Below are 22,869 nucleotides of genomic sequence, written 5' to 3'. Positions count from 1 at the left end.
CCCTGCAAAACCTTTTTTTTTTCCTTTCACTGCTAAAAGCAAATTCCAACTGTATAGAAACCAGCAGGAAGGCAATAATGTCATTCTCTGCAGGAGGAAAAAAGAGGACCATACACTTCTCTCATTTTTCTTCAATTTGATTGATGTGGCACTCATTACATAAAACTAATTTTTTTTAAGGCATTCAGAGGTGTGGCAAAGCAATATCTTTGAAAAACATGTCCATTTTTTAAAACGTAGGTTCTATTTTATATAGAGAGAACATGTTGCTTCTAGTTCTGTCACTGCTTTCTGGGAGACTGGGTAAGTAACACTTTATCTTTCAGGACTGCTCTGCTTACAGACACATTTCCCTCACTGCATTTCTATCTACAGGCACCTGCACTTGTTTGGTGAAACGCGTAATTAAGAGCTGGCACTCTGGGGCAGCTCAGAGTATCACTGGGATAGCCTAAAGCAGCTGAGAATAACGTTTCAACATATGGTCATGTGTTAGTCTGGTTTGAGAGGCTGAAGAGCCTGGGTTCAAGTCTATGACCCAAGCTAGGCAAGAGCACATTTTCTGAACCTGAGTTTTCCATACCCAGGGAGTCTTACAGCGTGGCTTCTAGAACCTTTTCTTAGGTTTGTGTGGCTTTGAACTTGCATTTGAAGTAATCCAAAGCAACTTTGAGCTTTGTGAACTCCAGAAAACATTGACAGATACACAGCTAACTCACTTTTCTTCCCCCAGGTGTTTGGCACTTATTTTTCCCTGAAACCACAGCTTTCTCCTCAACGTTTTTTCATGAGCTAGTGCTGGCTGCTCAACTTTGCTCCTTTCTGTGAGTGTGACATGTTTAACTCCCAACATGCTGTGTTAAGGACTCCTGAAACAAATTAGGAATGAAGATTCCAGTGAACGGCAGGAAAGCAGGAAATCAAGTATCATAAGCCTGCTATTTAGGTCCAGTGACTCAAAGAAATGTAGGTTCCTAACTCTTACCTTTTTTTTTTTGACTGCACTAGCAGGAACCACCCACTAATTGCTTAATCACTGAACAGTGCACTCATTACACTGCTATCATTTCAATTCAGGGACAAGGATGTTGTGAGATCCATAGCTCTTCCCTGATACATCCTTGAGAACAAACAAAAAGCCTAGTTGTAGAATTTAGTCACGTTTCTCCATACAACTACTTGATTTTATTCAGGGTTGCACCTTAGTTCAAGAATCATACCCATGCAGCACTAATGGTAGAGACCTGTGTGTATACATGATACCCACTAAGAGTTTCATTAACTTCCTAAATTTGGCCATTGTATTTGTATGCATTTTTGTTAGTCTGCAGCCTTGGGTCAATCTGTTTCCTGGGAGTTTGCCACTGAGTTTTACACAGGTGTTTGATCTGCTAATCCAGTGTTGCAGCAATTCATTGCTTAATAATGGGCAATCAAGTAATTTCTGATGTATTAGGGGGGAAAATTAAGCAATCCAGTACTATCTGTGCACTGTTATCTGGAACTGTTCAGCTGAAACAGCACTGTTTCACAGTAATTTTCTCTGAGGATATAAGGGAATATTCACAGGTCCACCAACTTCTGATGGGCACTGAACTAATCATCTGATACAGCACCTGTCAATGACAGCACCTGGAGAACCTATATCTTTGCAGAAGGACCTGCAAATGGCAATCAGGTGTCTGCAACTGCAGCTCATTTATTGCTAAAAACCTGTAAAATAGCTTCTCTTTTATAAAGCACATAGAGTGGTTAATTCAGGATGAAAGCTCTGGGGAATAGCATTTCATGCCTATCTAGGAAAACCACTCCTACAGATTTCAGTTTTAAATGTATACTTTTTGAGAGACCACTGAGAATTTCTAACTCTCCAGAGATTCTGGAGAAATAAAAAATATTACTAAATATGTTGAGTTAAGGGAACATGTTTTGCTCTTTTCATATTAGACTGTAAGAGTTGCAAGCCTTCAACTAGGGTCAAAATTCTATTTGGGTTAGAAACTTCCAAAAAAATCTCAAAGGAAAAGATATCAGCTCGTATATTATTAGATGAATATTAAAGAATAAAAGAAGATGTAAAAGAAATACATTTTTCAGTCTGTGGTAATCCCTTTCCTGTGTTTAGCAAAACGTTGCAAACAAATCAGTATAAAAAACATACTAAGAAAAAGGCTGCTACAAACAGAGAGGGAATTGTTGACAATGTAAATTAATGAAATGAGGATAAAAAATCAGGTAGTAACTGCCCTCCTTCTGTATTCAAAAGTCTGCATGTGGAAGAAATATTCTCTCCACCATTTCACAACTGGCACCGGCCAAATCCTATGCCTAAACCATATCAAACGAATTAGGGTAGCAAAGGTACAAATATGGTCAGACAAAAAGATCTAACATGTGACTGGGTTATGTGATGTTCTTTTAATTAGCAGTCTTCCAATAAGCCTTAGTTTTAATTTCATAAGCCTCAGAATCCATTTAGCTTTGGTGAATTCACCTCCCCCTCGGTATTTAACTACTTAACTATGACTAATTAAAAAAGAACTCAGTGTGTATTGGTTTCATCAACAGTGATAATTAATTAATCATTGGCTCTACTTGAGTATTTTTATTATGAAAATGTAAGTAATCAGTGCAGAGTTAGCTCTCAGTTTCAAATTTCTGTATGCTCACCTGAACACACTCATGTAAGTGACTGATTTCTTTTCACCATGCACCTCTGGCGCTGGGTGCCCCAGCATGGGGAGGGTTGTGCTGGTGCTGCACCATGCTCAAAGAGCCTTGCACAAAGGTTCCTTCAGAGCCACATGTAGCAATTTCTCCCAATTCAAGAGATGAAATGCCCCAAGACATCAAGGGACAGACGTCTCTCAGGCATTCCCAACCCAGCAGGTACCCCGCAGACTGCTTTCACACCCCCCCAGCTCACTGCAAGGCAAGCAGTGCTGCCCACACACTCCATCTGCAAAGCACGGCAGGACGCCTGTCGCCCCACAGGCACCGCCACACCACTCAGAGCATTCTTTTACTTTGCATTTTCCAGGAAACCGACAGAACTCCGGACTGAGTCCTGCCCTCGCACCGGGACTGGAATCTTGCTTGTCCTTTACAGCCCAGTCATTCCCGAGCCTCCGGGAGCCCCATGGGAGCGTGGAGTGCTGACTCCACAGCGCTGGTGAGTCCTCTTTCGTCTCTCCCAACACAGCAATTCATACCTCCCACTGACTTAGGAACGGGGCTGTTCTTTCTTCCATGCCTGAACGTAGCCATGGTCTCTCTATTCATACTGCAACTACAACGGATAGGTGTATGAAGTGATGCTAAAACACTTATCGAAAAATAAACTTTGATCAGAAAAACAGGGTTCTTTTCCCCCTTCTCTCTCTCGCTGTGATCACGCTGCTGTTGAGTTTCAAAGGCTTGAATGATCTACTTCACAAATCCTGGGTTTTTCCGAGATCATTTGCCAGCCTTTAAAATGTACGGGTAACAGGACATCCAGTCCCCTGTTGCCTTCAGTAAGTCTGTGAAGTACTGGAATGTCTGTTGGGTTTAGTTAAAACCACTTAGAAACAGAACTCTTCCTTCCTGCTTTAGCATGGAACTTGGAGTAGGTATCTCAGGAGGTCACTTCCAGCCCCTACCGTTCTGTGACTAATTATTTGTAATTTTCTTCCCTTCTGTGTTTCCAAAAAGTGCTTCCCAAGTGCCCTCAATTACCACTTCCCATTATTTCTTCCCAGGGAAGAAAGTGGTTACAAACGGATGGCAGTGCCAGCTGGTAACTTCCCGTCCCTGTTACAATCATATCATGGTTTTAGCTTTTAATCATAACTTAGCAAGCATTTAAGAGTAATTGACATCTTTCTTCAGCAAGCATTGAACTCCGATTAGTTGAAGTCGGTGTCTCAGCCTCTCATCAGCACCCAGCGGCCAGTCTAGCCCGGCAAGCCCGCGGCCACAGCTCCCAGCGCGGCACCCCACCACCCACAAGCTGCCCGCGGACACCGGCCCGGGCCACTCCTGCCGCCGCCGAACTCGGCCTGCAGAGGAAGATTGGACTCTCGGCGGCCCGTAGTTGCCTTGGTAACTGGCAGGAGGTGTGCCCGGGCGCGCAGGGGTTGCTGGCCTGCTCAGGTGTGCGCCTGCGGCTGCTTGATAGCGCCGGGCCGGGCCTTGCGTGTCGCCGCCGGTTTCCCTCCTACAGTCCTGCAGGTAGGCTGAGGGGCACTGGGCGGTCGCCCTTCCCGGAGGGCTCGGTGTCCACCGGCCTGGCGCTTCCCCCTGGCCACCTTCATCGGGGCTTCTCGGGAGAGAGTGGGAGCTGTGGGGAGGGCAGAGGGGCCCGGGGCGTGAGGCGCCGTGTCTGCTCGCCGGGTCGCACGTCCTTCGTGAGGGTGAGTCCGCTGGCTTCTGGCAATTTGCTGGAGCCTTGCTGTTTGAGCCTCTTCGCGGTTACCGTGCTTGGTGTCCCTCATCTTTTTTTCTCTGCTCTCCCTGCACTTCGAGAGTTAACGCACCAGGGTGAGCCTCGAAAACCTCGTCCTGAAAGTCCTGCTTCTTTCATCCCACCTCTCTTAAGAGTCTTCTAGAACTCACACCCAGCCCACGCTTTTTCTCCTTTGCAAGGTGGCTTCTAAAACGCTCTTTCTATTTCTGATGTCTGTACTTCTGATGTTTTCTGTTTGCTTGAAGTCGTCGGTCTGTCAGCAGGATGACTCACTTCTGTATCAAACCTTTCAAGTCACTTGTTTGATTCAAACTACACTTCTGCTGTCCGAGCTCTCCGCAGATACGTGTGACTTTCCCAGCTTGTGGCTACACAAGAACTTTCATCTTACTCCGAAGGTTGAGACCTGATTCCCTTTTCCATTCTGCTGCCTCCTCTTCTGCCAGTACACAGGCATGTTATCTCATTTATTATCACTCTCCTTTACTGCTAGCTTTATTTTTGCCCCAAAGCGCTAACCGTTTCCTGTCCTCACACCTTTTATTGTTTACGTTCTTCGATGGTACAACCAATGAGTTTTCAGATGCTTCTAGATTTTATCATTAGTTAAAACTTCAGTAAAGCCCTTGGCATGTGTCTTGTTTACTTCGTGGAAAATAATTTGCATACATCTGGATTAATTTTGAATACTTCTTCTGAGAAAAATACTGTTAGGAAGATGACTGCTCACATTCTGAGTACTTGGTGCATTTCAGAGGCTGACACTGATAGCACTATTAAGTGATATATGTTGATGTCAAAAGCATTTGAGGGTTTTTTGGGGTATAAGTCTATTTTGATTCTCATTTTTCTGGTAGTTAAAAATGTACTTTCTAACTCAGATGTGGTTAAAGTGGCACTTGTAAAATCAGTAGATGTTCTTTCTGTGTTGGATTTTTTTTTTTTTTTGCCATTTAGGACTTGAAATTATTTCTGGTTTTGATTTTGCAAACAGAAGAGTTAAGTTTTTGTCAGTTTTTGTGTCCTCTGAAGAGACATAATTGTCTAATTGTGGCTTTTTAAGTGACTCCCTAAAGATAGGGCTGTATTCTGAACATTGTAGGAAAGAGGGGGGATGAACTGCTTTGAGTGTAGTGAAGCTGAAGGGTAGCCTTGGCTGCAGTGACCATGAAATAGTAGAGTTTAAGATCATCTAGGCATCAAAGAGGGTGCCTAGCAAACTCCCTGTTCTGGACATCAGAAGAACAGATTTCAACCTCTTCAGGGACCTAGGGACCTCTTTGTCAGGGTGCCATGGGAAAAAAACTCTGGAAGGAAGGGGGGCCCAGGAAATCTGATCAGTGTTCAAGGATCACCTCCTCCAGGCCCAGGAGCAATGTATTCCAAAAAAGAGGAAGGCAGGTAAGAATGCCAGGAGGCCTGCATGGATGAATAGAGAGCTCCTGTACACACTTAGATGCAAGAAGAAAGCCTACAGAAAGTGGAAGCAAGGACAGGTAACCTGGGAGAAATACAAAGAAACTGATTGTGCAACCAGAGCTCAGGGACCTGAACAGGCTGGAAAGGTGGGCCTAGGCCAACCTCATAAAATTCAGCAAGGCCAGGGGTAAGGTCTTGCACCTGTGTCAGCACAATCCCAAGCACAGGTGCAGGTGGTGAATGGCTAAGGAGCCCTGAGGAAAAGAACCTGTGGGTCTGGGTTGATGAAAAGCTCAGCATGAGCTGGCCGTGTGCACGTGCAGCCCAGACAGCAGCTGTGTGCTGGGCTGCATCAAGAGAAGTGTGGCCAGCAGGGCAAGGGAGGGGATTCTCCCTCTTTGTTCTTGTCAGACCCCACCTGGAGTACTGTGTGCAATTCTGGAGTCCCCAGCACAAGAAGGACATAGAACTCTTAGAATGAGTCCAGAGGAGGGCCATGAAGATGATTAGAGGGCTGGAGCAGTTCTGTTATGAGGAGATTCAAATTAGATGTTAGGAAGAAGTTCTTTCCAGTGAGGGTGGTGAGTTGCTGGAACAGTTTGCCCAGGGATGTTGTTGATACTCCCTTGCTGGAGGTGTTCAAGGCCAGGTTGGATGAGGCCTTGAGTGATCTGTTCTAGTGGGAGGTGTCCCTGCCTATGGCAGGGGGTTGGAACTGGGTGGTCTTTGAGGTCCCTTCCAACCCAAACGATTTGATTCTATTCTGTGATTCTGATTATGAGTCTGTGTATCTACAGAACTTTTGTTACCTTATCACTTCAGAAATCCTAACATTCAAAACTATCATTTTCACACTTTATATTTTTTTTGACATTTGAAAACCTGTTTTTTCTTGGCAGTAAGGATTTCTTCTCTAGTGTACTCGCTCAGATTTTCTTGTCTGACTGTTCATCTGAGTCTTTGGGCCTGGGGATTCCTTGATATTCTGCCACACAGGAATGAAAATGATTTTAAGTTTATAATCTTCTTCAAATCTAGGAAACAATGTTTTAAGAATGTCATCAGACATCCGAGCAAAACCAAAGACTGCAGTGCCGAAAAGTAAGACATCTCCTTTACCGTATTCTCCAGAATCTGCTGTTAAACCACAGCCAAAGCCTAGCGACAAGCTGAATCCTAAAACTATTGATCCAGTAAGTACAGGTGGTGAGTTTTCAGTTGGTTTCAAACAGATCTCTTGTTGGAAGGCATTTCCTTCCTTAACCTGTAGAACACGTGGAGAACATGTTGCTTCTGGTCCTGTGTTGGAAATTTCAACTTCTGTTATTAATCATACATTCCTTAATTTCTAAACTCAGATGCCTGACGTGTAATATGCTTATTACTTTATTAAAAGAGGATTTTTGTTACAGTTACAGCTTGCATGGGAACTCTTACATTCTCTAGGTACTTTAAAAAAAAAACAACCTCTGTGCAACTTTCCTCTAGTGAAGCTCTTAGTTTGCTCCTCTAGTGAGTCCTTCCTAGATTCTCACTCAAAATGAACCACTCTGCTGCTTTCCAGTACTCTTATACCATCTTGCCACCTTGTACTGTTGTAATACTCAGAGCAAGATGGAACTGGAGTACATCTGCCTTCTGTATGTTACCAGTGTAACAACAGTATGTGCATCAGGAAAATGAGAGGTTCTTAGTCTGTTATAGGATATAACACATATCTGGATAAAGATCTACAAGAAAAAATAGAAGGATAAAGTAATACCAGCAGATCACTGACTGTTCAGTATTTGTTCAGTTTCATGGCTTTCTAGCCAGATGGTCTTGAAAAGCAGTTTTCTCTTTGTCACCCTAGAGCTGCAGTACTTTTTTTGATTAAGTTTAGAATCATATTACTAAGTTAATTTTTTTGTAAACTGCAGTTTTAACATGTTCATAATAGTTGTCAAACATTACTGTTAGCAATAAATAATGTTCTTTTCTCTGTCTTCACAGTTTGGTGCTTATTCTCACCGGAGTTCTGCCTTTGCTGCTATATACGCCAAAGGTGGCATTCCATGCAGGTGTGTTGGTTTGTTGGCTATTTTAATTTAAGTACTTTATGATTAGGTAGGCATGTTTGATTTTTCACTTTGGCTGTTTGTTTCCACTAGTTTCTGAAATATTTCTGATACTTTTTTTCAAAGCAGAAAGCAATTTTCCATGCTTTTCCACATCTTTAAAATTGTCCTTTTTTTGGTTCCTTTTCTTTATGCTATTCTAATACTGAAGCCTTATGTTAAAAAGTGTTTGCAGATTTGGTTTACTAAACTTCTTTCATGAAAGAAGATGATTTCTTGAGGTAATGGTGTTTACTTCTCCTTACTAACAAAGATAATAAAATTAGTACCATTTTATTAAGTAGACATCTTGCAGTTTTTTGTCTAAGTATAGTCATCTGGCAACATTTTCTTGAGTATTTGAATCCTGTAGTTGTTAGAAGTATCAGACACTAAGAAAGCTACCTGTAGGTAATAATCTATGCTATTTTAAGTTACACACTTGCCTAGACAATAAGCACTGTAGTGTTGTGTCAAGTGGATGCAGAGATACTTAATAAAAATGTATGTAATCATTAGGACAGTTTATGTAATCACAAGGGCAACAAGGCTGTTGAGGGGCCTGGACCACATGGCCTATGAGAAGTTTCTGAGGGAGCTGGGGTTGTTCAGTCTGAAGAAGAGGAGGCTGAGGGAAGAGCTTATCGCTCTCTACAACTACCTGGAGGGAGGTTGATGCAAGGAGGGTGCAGCCTCTTCTCCTTGGTGGCAAGTGACATAACTAGAGGAAATGGTTTCAAGCTGCACCACGGGTGGTTTAGGCTGGATGTTAGGAAATACTTCTTCACCTAGAGGACTATCAAACACTGGAATGGTCTGAACAGGGCAGTGGTGGAGTTGATATCCCTAGGGGTGCTCAAGTGGCATGTGGATCTGATGCTTAGGGACATGGCTTAGTGCTGAGCCTTCAGTGCTGGGTCAAGGGCTGGGCTGCATGATCTTTGGGATCTCTTTCAACCAGATATATTCTGTGAGTAATACATATACATATGTATAAAATGATCATTAATGCATAGCTTTTCTCTGTATCTTAATAGTAACATAGAAATTCCAATGTGATTTTCTATCAGTTTCAGCTGATTTCTTTGCCAGTTGTTATTTGAGGAAAATGTTTCTTGATATGTACCAAAATAAGAAACTTTGCAAAGGAAGCATCTTCTGTGTCAATACGAGAGACAGCTATAATTTTAGTAAATATTATTTTGTAATTTCTGTGTGATTTGGAGCACAATTTTGAAAACAGACGTATTTGGGAATTATAATAATTGCACTGTTAAATATCATTATGCACTTCACTAAGAGCAGTATGTCTTGAAACTGTGTATATTACAGTAATATTGAAAAGCAATTGGTGATTTAAAGTGAAAAGTGTTAGCAATAAATACTAATTTGTTAAAACTTTATTCTTTATATATATATAGGTTAGTGCATGGCTCAGTGAAGCACAAACTGCGATGGGAATGCCCTCCGGAAACTGTTCCCTTTGACCCTCTTCTTCTTACACTGGCAGAGGTAAATTCCATTTTCTTTCGAAGTTAAGGATACAGAATTTCTTAGTTGCAAATGGAATTTTCTAACAAGCTAAGCTACCTAACTTAGACCTACTAAGGAATTATACTCACAAACATGTTTTTTTCCATCTTGTATGAATGAAGGTGGACAAGAACATTGCCCTTTGTAGTTGTTCGGTTAAGGCATTCAGAGCACCTCTAGGTAGAACTATTTATTCTTGGAGTCACTGGCCAAATACAAGACTGCATCTCAGGTTCCCAACTGCTGAATGAAATACTTCAATCTATTTGTGGCTTTAGAGGTTCTTTTGTAAAGAAAATACTTTTGATTATTTTGGAATATAAAATCTACCTATAAGAGTGCTCTCCTTGGTAGTGCACAGTAGAAATAGGTTCCTGTAAATAATATATAGTGTTGCTCTTTCTCTTATGTTCAGGGTTCTTTTTCTCTGCATCATCTGTGACATTTATCACCAAACATGTTCCAGGAGCCTAAATAAATGTTGAATCTAGTGTGGCAGTAAAGTGATGGGGGATAGGGTTTTTTTGTGGGTTGTTTTTTAGTTTTGCTGTTGTTGGTTGGGATTTTTTTTTATTGTAACATTAAACAAAGCTGTCAATACCTGAAGTACTTTGGAGTTCTTGTTATGGAAAATAAAAAGACTTCAGACACAGGGCTTTATATCTTAGAATCATAGAGTCAGTCAGGGTTGGAAGGGGCCACAAGGATCATCTAGATCCAATGCCCCTGCCCATGGGAATCACACTAGTTCAGACTGTCTAGAGCCTCATTGAGCCTGGCCTTAAACACCTCCAGGGATGGGGTTCCAACCACCTCCCTGGGCAACCGATTCCAGGGTCTCACCACTCTTGTGGTAAAGAACTTCTTCCTAACATAGAGTCTGAATCTACCCATTTCTAGCTTTGTTCCATTCTCCTAGTCCTGTCACTACCTGACATCCTAAAAAGTCCCTCCCCAGCTTTCTTGCAGGACCTCTTAAGATACTGAAAGGTCACAATATGGTCACCTCGAAGCCTTCTCCTCTCCAGACTGAACAGCCCAAAGTCCCTCAGTCTCTCCTCACAGGAGAGGTCCTCCATCCCTCTGATCATCTTCGTGGTCCTTCTCCGGACACCTTCCTTTGATTTCTTCTAATCACAACTTCACTAGGAGTGCACATTTGTACCATCTACAAGTTGTTAGTCTTGCTGAGTGGTGTGTGTGGTGGGTGAGCTGTCTTTCCTTCCATGGTGCACCTTCCTTTTTTTCCTTCGAGGTACAAAAACATTTACAAAAATAGGCTGTTCTTGTTCATGATCTTCTTCAAAACTTACATTGGGTAGTCAGATGAAAGGTCATGAAGTACAAATATTGATTCAATTGGCAATATTCATAATGTGAATTTTAATAGTCGATGTTCCGAAAGAAAAACGAATATTCTGTGAGCAGAGTTTTACTCAGTGGCTCCACATGGTGGAGTTAGTGCATTTTATGTTTTGAACTGATACTGCACAATCTTGCTGCTAGGTGGATCTTTTACAATGTTTTGGTTTTTTGTTTGTTTAAAAGAAAGCTCACTACTAAGCAAACATGTTTTATATTTGCAACAGGGTCTACGAGAGACAAAACATCCCTATACCTTTGTTTCGATTGAGGGGTTTAAAGAATTACTTATGGTTGAAGGTGCTTCTGAAAAAGCAATTCCCTTGTTGCCTCGTCTAGTTCCAGTACTAAAGGCTGCATTGGTATGTCTTCCTCTTCATGCAGAGATTTTTATGGGTTTTTTACCATTTTATTTTGGGGTTTTTTTCCCTTTTGTGCTGGTGAGGACTACATGGAAAATACTAACATGATAAATCTATTCCACGGGCTTTTGATTTGCTGTTTGAGGGCGTGGAAGTAGTTTGTTCTTCTCATGTTAAGCCTATCTTAGTTTGTTAGCTGTCTAACTGTAAATTCAGATGGGCAGCTTCTCCTATAGTTATGTGGCAGTATCTTTGGGTAAACTATGTGGAAATGTTCTATTAGAGATCTGAATATAAGCAGAAATAAATATCTGTATGGCTAGCGGTTCTATATATCCACATAATGACAGGCCAAAAAATAATTAAGGTGAAGTAAAATGGAGATGCATGAATAAATATTCATCTGTGACATTAAAATTCCAAAGCATACTGCAAAGATAAACCTTAATATGCCAATGAGGAAAAGGGAAAAATACAGTTAAAATGTTTGACCCATGTTTTTAACTTTTCTATTCCTTCAGGAGATAAAGTGAGGTAGAAGTATTGGCTTCAAAGTTAATCTCTCTTGGATCTTTTTCATATCTTGCAGAGCCCTTTTCTGGTTCAGCTACTTGCTGCCCTTTAATCTAGCTGTGTTTCAGTTCTGGTTTTGTAGAGATGGCTGAAAGTTTGAAAACTCTTTGTGAGCTCAGATCAGTGGTGTGATATAAGATCAGAGTTGTGTGTTATCAGTATCTTCAGTTTAGTTTGAAGACTAAATTAGAAAAAAAAGAATCTTTTGCTTTTTCCAGTTACTGTTCCTCATCTGCTAATTGTCATTGTTGCACTCTTTTGGTATAAAGTCTTGTTAAATGTTCTACTATACAAGCAGTTGATGGCTTCTAGTTACAAAACCCAAACATTCAGGGCTCGAGTATTAAATTGGAAAACCAACTGTTTAAACAAAGGGCAGTATAAGTACTGGAACCAAATAAAGAATAAATAATAAAATATTTTTTTTTAGTCCATTTGGAGGGCATTCAATAGCCCCAAGTGCCGGGTGCTGCACTTTGGACACAACAACCCCATGCAGAGATACAGGCTGGGGTCGGAGTGGCTGGAGAGCAGCCAAACAGAAAGGGACCTGGGGGTGCTGATTGATACCTGCCTGAACATGAGCCAGCAGTGTGCCCAGGTGGCCAAGAGAGCCAATGGCATCCTGGCCTGTATCAGGAATGGTGTGGCCAGCAGGAGCAGGGAGGTCATTCTGCCCCTGTTCTCTGCACTGGTTAAACCACAGCTGGAGTACTGTGTCCAGTTCTGGGCCCCTCAATTTAAGAGAGACATTGAGATGCTTGAGCGTGTCCAGAGAAGGGCAACGAGGCTGGTGAGAGGCCTCAAGCACAAGCCCTACGAGGAGAGACTGAGGGAGCTGGGATTGTTTAGGCTGGAGAAGAGGAGGCTCAGGGGAGACCTCATTGCTGTCTACAACTACCTGAGGGGTGGTTGTGGCCAGGAGGAGGTTGCTCTCTTCTCTCAGGTGGCCAGCGCCAGAACGAGAGGACACAGCCTCAAGCTACGCCAGGGGAAATTTAGGCTTGAGGTGCGGAGAAAGTTCTTCACTGAGAGAGTCATTGGCTACTGGAATGGGCTGCCCAGGGAGGTGGTGGAGTCGCCGTCCCTGGGGCTGTTCAAGGCAGGATTGGACGTGGCACTTGGTGCCGTGGTCTGGCCTTGAGCTCTGTGGTAAAGGGTTGGACTTGATGATCTATGAGGTCTCTTCCAACCTTGGTGATACTGTGATTTCTCTGGTAAGGGATGAGGGAGAAAACTAACCATTAGAGAACCTGGGTATAGAAGAACCTTCCCAGGGGAGTAATAAAGATTGCAAAGCACCCTAGAAGTAGGTAAGAGCTTGATAATTGCTGACAAGGTGACAAAGCTTTAGTTGGCAGAGGACTAAACTGATTAAGCCAGAAATTCAGCATCTCTTGTGTTTTTCCAACGAACACAAATTATTCTTGTGCAGTTCATAGGAATCACTCTGAATTCATTACAGTTGTAACAAAAATGGTGTCTCCTAATTTCAGCATACCTACATTTAGAAAGTTCTTTCTGATATGCTGGGCAGCACTGAAATCATTGCTGTAGTAAACCGTTTGCTTTACCTGCCACTTTTTTATTTTCAGCATTAACAGATCTTTTGTTTCCTTGCCTCAGAAGAAATGCAAGTTTGATATTTTGTGGATACTTTTATTTTCTACTTTAGAGATATACTTTGTTTTTTAAATGTTACCTTTAGATACTTACATACAGTAACTTTGTATTTGTATTTCTAAGCTTGTAACATTATAATGATTGGTAGCCACACAGTGGGGTTTGTTTTGAAAATTACTATACACAGCTATAATGTAGTGATTACAGTTTGAAGAACCTGGGCATTTGTACAAGCATTGCTGACAGGATTTTCTTCTTTTTTCCCTCTGAAGGCCCATTCAGATGATGAAGTATTTGGGAGGGGATTGGATGCTTTAGTTCAACTGAGTGCTGTTGTTGGTCCATCTCTTAATGATCACCTTAAGCATCTACTCACAAATGTAAGTTTTAGTGCTGAAACTCCTCTGTATTTTTATGGTACTTTTGTTGAGATATTTATAATAATATCTGCATAGATTAAGTGGAGAACTCAGCAGTTCCACACAAAAAACACTATTTCATATGTTCCTCTGTGTAAGTCTATCATTCTTCAGTAAAATGGTGACTTATAAGTTCTAGTAAGGGCCAAAACTTGTTAACATAAATCAGAGAATAATGGAAGTGCTATCTGTACTGTTGAGAAGTTCCAGATTCAAACCTGAGGTGAAGTTTATGATTATTGCAAAATCAGGTTTTGCATTTTACATGTGAATATTGTAAAGAATGTGTGAGAGTTGCAATAAATTAGCATAAGCAAATATTTCCACTTCTTTCAGATGAGAATTCTGCACAAAGAAGTTTCTGTTAATTAAACTTAGAGCAGGGTTATGGAAAGTATTTTTACGCTTAGTCCTCTTGCAGACATCCTTCCTCTGTCAGACAGGCTTTTTGTGGTTTTGTTTAGCCTGCTTCCAAAGTGCACTTTTACAGCAAAATAAAAGAGCCTTTTAGATACGTGGAACCAAACACAGACAAGGTAACTAAAGCAGAAGAGACAAATTACAGTTGTTTATTTTTTATTTCAATTATAATAAAGCTGCTTCAGTTCATGTATTGACTTTTCACATGGACTGTGCTGTAAAAGGAAGATTTTGGGTTTTTTTTTGGAGTTGATACCTCTTGAAAATTTATTATTCCTTTTACCTTGACTGAGTTCCTTACTTTGCCATTATTTACAAGCTATAAAGTGATGATTCTTTTTGGCTTTCATTTTCCAGAAATAAAATGAAATAAAGTAACAAAATGTAATAATATTAACCTCTTTGTATATGTTGTGCTGTATTTTGCTACAAACTTTTATTTTATTTTTCCAATAGCTTTCAAGGAGATTAATGGACAAGAAATTTAAGGAAAAAATTACTATTGCTTTACAAAAGTTGGAACTATATGGTGGAAAGGTGAGTTGATCAGATGATTATTCTATAATCTGCATATGTGAATGGAACTTTGGCAAAGTAACTTCCATGTCTGCCTTTCAGATTAAGAGCCTTAGCCTGAAAACTGTTTCTTTTTATATGTCACAACTGTTTGTATAGGATTGACCACAGGATTTTGCACAGTGGCAATCAGCAAAGCTGCATTCCTGTCCATAATGAAGTACTTGTCTTACTGTTTTACCTATTGAGTGGTAATAGAAATGACATTAAGAAGTCTAGTGTGGGTAAATCCACCTTTTGCCAATTAGGTTTTGTTGCCTTTTTTTTACCCCATACTTAACCTTTGTATTCTCCATTTTAATCTCTGAGCAGGAAATACAGGAGTATGTCTCAGTAAAATGTTCCAAAGGATTCATACCTACATAAGAAGGTGCATAACTGGACTCAGAGCACAGCACCCCAAGCCCCATTCAGAACTCTTTTTAGGAGCAAGTGTGCATCCATGTGGAGCCATATGCATGATACTTGCTTGGAACATTTTGTTGTCCTTGTTGGGTGGTTTATGTGGACTTGGTTGGTTAAATGAGATATTTGCTGGTCTTTCTTGAAAATTCTCCATTTCTCTATGTCTTTTTCCCCAGCATTTAAACTGGTGTGACAAACAGGTTAGTTGCATGAAGCAATATTCAGGATGCCTAATAAAAGTTCTTATGCCCAACTTGGGCATTGCAGCATTTAGAAACTAGTTGTTTCTTATGCGAAGTGAAGCATGTGAGCTTCTTGTACAGTGTAGTGTAAGGCAGATGCCTGTGAAGAGCAACTGAAAAATTCACCAAATGTCAGCTAGTAAATAGCTTCTGACCCCTGACTCAGTCTTGCTCCAGTATGCCTGGGATGCAGGCTTCGTGTTCCTTTGAGTCAAGATACTTCTCTCTCTCTCATGTAGTACCAGACCTCTTTCTTTTGTTTAAAGCTGTTATGTTCTCACCAACAGGCAACTGTGGCTATCATCAAATCTAAAATTCCAACCTATTGTTCTGTCGCCTCTTGAACAAGTCAGCTGTAGTGCTTTGTACTGCAAAGTGAAGTTTGGGAAGAAACTGCCTGTGGACATCACTGCCCCTTATTTGGTGAATGCTAGATTCTCTTAAGCCCAGTTCTTGAGTATGACGAAAAGTGGGAAAAGCCCTATCAATCAGCTGGTAACTATGCAATTGTGGAAGAGTATTTCTTAACAATAATTCTGTCTCTAGTGGTGGCTATTTATGTGTGCATTGTGCTTACAATGACATGGACAAACTGGCTATTGAAGACAGAGTAAGTATTAATCCTTATTTTGTTGTAAATGACTATTTCCTTTAATATTTTTGCAGTGTTTAGTATGTTTTTTACATCTGTGTGATGCAAAATAACCTAGTAACTAGGGGATAAGTTACATATGCCCACTTCTGAAACATAACTTACTTTGTGCCATAATGGATATAGTTTGGGTTCATCAGCACCTAATGGATTAGATACAGAACTATGAGAACTCATCGAAACTTCTTGATGGTCAGCTTTTAAAGGTATGAAGGTGAACACACTGAACAGGTAGCATATGGTACAAAAGTAATTAATTTGCTCAGCACTTTCTCAGGACATTGTTTTGAGAAGCTGGAGAGGCTCTGGAGAATACAGTGCAGAGGCATCATGTTACTGCACTGAGCCCCAGCCTAGTTAGCTTTGGATTTAGTGAATGCAAGTTAGATGTAGGAAGGCAACCTTGCGGTATTTGTACTGTGCTCCCTGTGCATTGAGTTCCGTGATGCTACAGATAGCTATACTTGGGACTAGCTTGTGAATTCAGCTTCAGACAAGCTAATAAACTTCTCAGCAGGAATTCTGTGAAAAAAAACACAAGTAAAAGACAACAAAAAGATTGCAGAAGACAGCTTACCTGGCTCTCGAGCCTTGTGGGGTGCAGTGTTTGTGAATGTCTTTGAACTTAATTGCAATGTAATTTCTAACAGGTTTTGTAATAAATATTGTTCAGGGTCCATGCTGCTATTGGCATTTGAGCTACTCTCTGAGAGAAAGCTGCCTGAAGTAGCAAAATTTACCATGGATTCTTTTCCCCTGAGGAAAGTTGTTGGAAGTGTTGGAGGTTTTTTTTGGTCATCTGAAAATGCTGTTGCATAGGATAAAAGAAATTTCATAGTTTTTGGAAAAATACCAGTGCTTGGCTAAATTAAATTTACTTCTGACTCTGCTAAGATCTCTGCTGGGATCAGAGCTGTGCTATGTCAAGATCCTTGCGTTTAAGCTTTGGGGAAAAAAACCAAAACAACTACCCACAACACATTTATTGGCAAAAATGTTACTTACATTTCTTCAAATTAAACAACTCCAAAAACTCAATCCTGCTGCTTAGGTTTCATCATGTTTATTTATTTTTTTACAAAATGTGCACATTTAGTTTACATAAACACACTACAGCAGATTTCAGGTGTACATGTACTGTACTACTCTTATCCTACACTGGTGATAGCAGAGCAGCCTTCAACATGCCACTAACTTCCCATCTCTACACCAGAATAGATACCTGATATGTTTTTTTTTTGCAAAATAATGCTTGCAACTTTCTTCTTTCTTCATTAATCCCCTGTCGTGTTTTCTGCAGCGCTGTCACAATGAAGATTGGCCAATCTCGGATAGCATTTCACCTATTTCCAAGTATGGGCATAAATTCTGTGGACAGTATGTCTTAAAAATGACAAGGGCATGTGGGAGGGGGCCAGTCTTATATTTTAGGTACATACTTTTTTAGAAAAGTCTTTCTAGGTTCAGAATTCAGTTAGCTCCAATCTTAATGAAGAAATGATCCTAAAAAAATGAAATGCATTTATCACACATAGATGGTATTATATAGCTGAAGTTTCCATTTTTTTTCCTGACTCTGTCTCATAATTAAAGATACTACAAAAAGCTGAAACAGATATTAGCCTGTCTAGCAGTCGATATTAGTAGATGTTGCTACGTACTACATTCATTCTGAGCACTGAAGTGGAATGGAAGTTTCCAAAGAAGTTCATGCCTTTTTCTTCATTAAAGGCAGAAAGTGTTAGGATCCACATAAAGTTTCTTCATGAAAACCTCAGAAGATCCTTGATTTTAAGCAAAGAACATTGCAGACACCTCCAGGAAGAATTAGAAACACAGGATGCAGGACTCCTGATATTCAAGTCACAATAATTGAAATGCAGATTTACTAGGTAAGTGTGATCAGTAAGAGGCTTACTCAGAGTTGTTGGGGAGTACATCTACCTGTAAGCAGTACCCTTTTTTCCTGTTCTATAATCTCTCCCTTTCAAGTTATCTCTTTAGTTAGTTAGGTTTGGGGGGTTCTTTTAAGAGAAAAAGGTAGAAGGCAATTGCAGCAAGATGTGCATTGCACATTAATTACAGCACTTTAACTCAAAGTATTATTTGAAAAATGAGCACTACAGCATACCAACATGAAAAGAGAATACTTGGTAATGCCTCTGTATAAATTAGAAGCTAAGATTTAAGAAATAATACACTTAAACACCTGGAGCTTAATCCAGTACAAATGAGTAGCAAAACATAAGAGCATTTATTTAATCTGCTTGTGAAAGTATCAGTTTTATCTAGAAGCTGGAATGATAGTAAAGCTGCATAATGTCAGGTTTTGTTTTGAGTTTGGAGTAAAAACCTCTCTTTCAGAACAGTCTTGTTAGCTAAGTAACGACTGCTGAAGTGCTAAATGGTATCATTTAGAAAGGGGGTTTTGTTGGGAAAAGTTTGTAATAAAAAAATCTATTTGCATAATACATGTCTCAGTGGAAAGCTGAGTAATTTTATTTAGGATAGTGGGAAATCCATCTTGTAGATAATGTTGTGGAACAGCTCGTATTTGTCCATGAGTTGTAGACCTAATGTCTTCATTAAATCACATTTTCAAAGAGCTGCATGGATCGCATTATATTCTCATCCTGTAAAATAAGAGACAACAAAAAGAATCATACAGCATTAGGAGTATAGCTGGCCAATAGCCACAGTGAAATTGGGTGGAGCTAACTATTTTACACTTATAGTTAGTTACAACTTTTAGCTTGTTTGGAGAATTTCTTAGCAGAAAAAATGCTGGTAATGGATCTACACTTAAAATAGGTTTTTCTGTATATTAATAAAACCAAAACTACAGCCAAGATACAGCTTCAGTACTTACCACCACGTACTTACTTTCTGACAGCTCTCAATGAATTCATCTATGGTGACTACTCCATCTTTGTTTTTGTCCATTTTCTATTCAGGAAGAATAAGAATGTTGTGTTTAGCCTCCTGTGTATAACAAGTCCTTGCTATTGTTCATTTCAGTTACATAGCAGCCTAGCAACACCAAGGCCAAAGTGCTGAAAAGACGTAGTAAGTGATAGAACAGAACAAGCTTAAGAAGCTTATTGCTGAATAATGTGGTGTCATGATTAGATCTGAGAAATTTAGGACAGACCACACAGAAGAAAGCAGGATTACAAAAGTGGTAGGATATGCAAAACTCTTCCAAGAAGGAAAACCTTTCCATACCTCCAAAGACAGCAGTTTTTTTGTCTCTTATGTTACCCAACCCACCTGGAAAAATGTTTCCACATGTTGTCTAGGTGCATCCTCCTTGAGAACAGGATAGGTGCATTTCCCCATCATATCATATATTGCTTTCATGATATCAAGCATTTCCTGAAGAGGAAAAAAAGTACATCTCTGCCACATACAGTGTGCTGTAGACATTGCTTTAACTTGGAACAGAGACATGCAGTTTAGGATTTACATTTTAGAATATTTTGAGATTGTGTTTGTTATTTTATGACTAGACAACTTCAAATGGCTTCTGTATTTCTAGAAATTCTAGCATGTGAGTTCAGCTTTCATAGATAAACTTGTTAAATAGAAGCATAGGTATGACTTTAACTTAGACTATGTGCAAATGCATGGGTGGAGCTTTGAGTCCAGGGGAAGGTGTCCCTGTCTATGACAGGGATGATCCTTATGGGCTTTGAATTTTATTAATAGGGCAAAACCTATAAGAATAATTGAAAAAACAAGCATTGTGCCAGTATGCTGAGAAATTATTCTATGTCTATTACCCTTTTAGAATAATCATGAAGTGCTTTTCTAAAAGTTTAAAATTCTAACTGTACTACATACCTATTTACCCAGACTGGAAAAAGACACTTATTTTTATGAAGACACTCCTTTGGTCCCACTCTAACTAAAGTATGTGTTTGAATCTTTCCAGAATAAAACATAGACCCTGATGATACTGTGATACTGTGATAGAGGAAGCTCTTTATATAAATCCTGTTTCAAGTAACAATTCTTACAAGTAGATTATTGAAATGAGTAACAATCATGGTTCACTACTTAATTCTTTTTCTCCCTCCAAATATTCTACCAAGCTACCACATTTTAGTGACTGCTTGTGCAAATACGCAGGCCTGTGTTTAAGCCAAACATTTCTGAACCTGAAGAATTCTGGCCTTTCACAACTTCTGTGAAGATCTCCCCTTTTTACCTTTTATATATGCCTTTAAAATGAGAAAATTGCCTTACTTTCAGCATGTGGATAGAAAGCTGGTGAGGGACTTTTTAGAGTATTGCGTAGTGACAGGACTAGGTGCAATGGATGCAAGCTAGAGGAGGGGAGATTCGGAGTCGATGTTAGGGAGACGTTTTTCCCTGTAAGGGTGGTGAGACACTGGAACTGCTTACTTAGGGAGGTGGTGGAAGCCCCATCCCTGGAAGTTTTAAGGCCAGGCTGGATGTGGCTTTGGGCAACCTGATCTAGTGGAAAGTGTCCATGCCCATGGCAGGGGTTTGGAACTGGATGGTCCTTGGGGTCCCTTCCGACCCTGACAATTCTGTGATACATCTAGTTTCATAATATATGTTTATGTGTTAACATATCTAATATGGCAATGGAGCCATGCTTTGAAAATGGATCTTAGCTATAAAACATTTAGCTGAGATTACTGTAAAAAGTAGAGCTTACCTCTTTTGTTATATATCCATCCTTATTTATATCATATAAATTGAAAGCCCAGTTCAGTTTCTCCTGTACCGTCCCTCGCAGTAAAATTGAGAGACCCATAACGAAATCCTAAACAGACAAAAGGTTTGGAATTGAGCAGCTTTTCACAAACATCCAGAAATCCAGAATAATCAGAAGCAGGGAAGTCTGGACCAATGTGTTATTTCTAGACCTTTTGCTTCAGAGTAAGTGATAAAGATTGTTAATTATTAATAAAACCCCAACAATCTTGGCACTGTTTACTATACTCATAATTAATAAGTAAATTGAGTAATTTTCCATAAAAGAAGCCATAATTTTCAGTTACTGGATTTATCCTCTGAAATGCCTCTCATAAGCAGTTTCTGTTGAGCTTAATGGCAGTAAAAGCAATCCCTATGGTTTAATGGTCCAAAAAGCAAGCTTAAATCGGAGTTAGAGTAATCCAAGCGCAGAAGACCAATTTTGAGAGAACTATCTACTAAGGAACATTGATTTCTTGTTAATTCTGTACCTTGTTGGAAGTGGTATATGTGGTTCTCAGACCTCTCAGATCAATCTGCTCTAGTCAGCATTTGAAACTTTCTATGCTACAATCTACCTCAACACTTAAACCTTTTACTGGAAATATGATGGGGAGTAATATCTCTTGTGTGTCCATGCATCACATTAATGCATGTGGGACCCACCAGTTCTTTATTGCTGCAGAGCTGTTTTGAGATTATGTAGTATTTGGATATTGGTATTTGTTTCAAAATGAATAAATATTCTTCTGACAGCACAAACCTCATTTACATTTAGTGAATATCTTTCCAGATTGGAGAAAATATCAGCTAGGATGTATTATCACCTGTCTTCTGTATGTCTTAGTATGTTAACTTTATTTAAATAATAGCTTTTCCTAACTGTCTCCCCCACCTTTTTCTATTTGATAAGCAAGTAAGCCCATAAATCTGAGAAATTATCTGCACAACAGGTTGAGCAGAATATAGCTACAGCTTATATTTAAATGTGCATATCTGCATCACTGACAGAGATACAGAGGACATCCTAAAGTAAAATTAAAGCAGAGACAATGAAAGCTGAAAAATGTCTTAGCAGCACCAGCAAAGTATATGCGTTTCCTGAAAACAGGAACACAGGAAGTGAGGTTAGACATAAATTACAAAGGTTTCATATGCCACAGTCAAATAAGTATACCAAATAGAGTGGAGCATACACAACTATCATGGCCTCAGACAATCTAAATAAGCAGAGACCTCTCTTTTGACAGCTTCAGTATTTTTAACCACTCCACTGGTATGCTCTGGGTTTTCTTAATCTGTCTTACTAGTTACTATATGTGCTTTTTGGGGTATATGCATACATGAATCTTGGACAGGCTTTGCTCAACTTGTCTACATCTCAGTGACTAATTGAAGGTCACAGGGTTAAATCTCCAAACAGCTCTTTAACAATGTACTGTGAAGTATGAAAATGTTCCAGAAATTCAGAACAGATTCGATCGCATGACAGCATCAGCAATTAATCTTTCTAATTCAGAACCATCTCTTCAAATCTTTTCTGTGTTGTTTTATGTTCTTGATGTAGCTTTTCCTGAAGTCCTCTGCAAAGGTCTCCAATAGCTTTATTATATTTCAGAACTCTGCATTTATTTTTAAAATTTGGCAGCAGCAGCATTTTTGCATTTATTCTATCTAAGTCATATCTATTTTTCTTTCCCTGATTATCTCTCTCTGTCTCTCTCCATGATGCAGTATCCAAATGTTAGCTGCTTGCTGGCATCATTCATATCCCCATTAGCAAGGCTGTCCTTCTATCATCCATTTTTAAAAACATACACAAACCCACTTGACTTTATGCTGGTTTAGATGAGACTGAATGTCTGAGCTGAAACAACTCAAAAACCTTCCAGGTGTGTGCTCTGAACTTTACAAGAGTGGATCATCTCCTTCCACATGGCATTAATATATTTGGGAATAACACACAGTTCAGATATGTTGGTTTTGAGTGTTTTGCAGAAATCCATCTCAGC

The 22,869-nt window shown here is 39.8% G+C and overlaps 2 protein-coding genes and 1 long non-coding RNA gene across 13 annotated transcripts in view; 2 read left to right on the top strand and 1 right to left on the bottom strand.

Moving 5' to 3' along the window:
- Positions 1–1,702: 1,702 nt before the first annotated feature.
- On the top strand, positions 1,703–3,326 carry LOC135179491 (uncharacterized). Its single transcript, XR_010304016.1, has 3 exons — positions 1,703–2,684; positions 2,830–2,889; positions 3,041–3,326. It is a non-coding gene; the product is annotated as an uncharacterized LOC135179491 (long non-coding RNA).
- Positions 3,327–4,073: 747 nt separating this feature from the next.
- On the top strand, positions 4,074–17,167 carry PACRGL (parkin coregulated like). Its single transcript, XM_064151354.1, has 8 exons — positions 4,074–4,212; positions 6,905–7,059; positions 7,859–7,926; positions 9,384–9,474; positions 11,085–11,219; positions 13,688–13,795; positions 14,711–14,791; positions 15,765–17,167. Exons 2-8 carry the CDS (start codon positions 6,922–6,924, stop codon positions 15,819–15,821), a joined length of 678 nt encoding a protein of 225 aa, XP_064007424.1. The 5' UTR covers positions 4,074–4,212; positions 6,905–6,921; the 3' UTR covers positions 15,822–17,167.
- A 9-nt stretch (positions 17,168–17,176) lies between these two features.
- The window catches only part of KCNIP4 (potassium voltage-gated channel interacting protein 4), a 332,118-nt gene continuing 326,425 nt past the window's right edge, over positions 17,177–22,869 (bottom strand). For 10 of the 11 annotated variants that reach the window (XM_064151342.1, XM_064151349.1, XM_064151344.1 and 7 more), the window contains 4 exons: positions 20,817–20,924; positions 19,400–19,504; positions 19,013–19,075; positions 17,177–18,762 (listed from right to left, as the gene is read on the bottom strand). In XM_064151342.1, the coding sequence (XP_064007412.1) occupies positions 18,715–18,762; positions 19,013–19,075; positions 19,400–19,504; positions 20,817–20,924 (324 nt within the window). In that variant the 3' untranslated portion in view covers positions 17,177–18,714. Of the gene's footprint in view, positions 18,763–18,998; positions 19,076–19,399; positions 19,505–20,816; positions 20,925–22,869 lie in introns of all 11 variants that reach the window. The other variant, XM_064151345.1, reaches the window with a different exon arrangement.

This window comes from Pogoniulus pusillus, chromosome 11, assembly GCF_015220805.1.
Source record: "Pogoniulus pusillus isolate bPogPus1 chromosome 11, bPogPus1.pri, whole genome shotgun sequence".
Lineage (NCBI taxonomy): Eukaryota > Metazoa > Chordata > Aves > Piciformes > Lybiidae > Pogoniulus > Pogoniulus pusillus.
This window is presented reverse-complemented; position numbering and strand designations above follow the sequence as displayed.

Bases quoted from the DNA above. Each gene is read 5' to 3' on its own strand.
- PACRGL (XM_064151354.1), top strand. From the start codon at position 6,922: ATGTCATCAGACATCCGAGCAAAACCAAAGACTGCAGTGCCGAAAAGT. The intron at 7,060-7,858 runs GTAAGTACAGGT...CTGTCTTCACAG, and splicing joins ATCCTAAAACTATTGATCCA to TTTGGTGCTTATTCTCACCG. The intron at 13,796-14,710 runs GTAAGTTTTAGT...TTTTTCCAATAG, and splicing joins TTAAGCATCTACTCACAAAT to CTTTCAAGGAGATTAATGGA.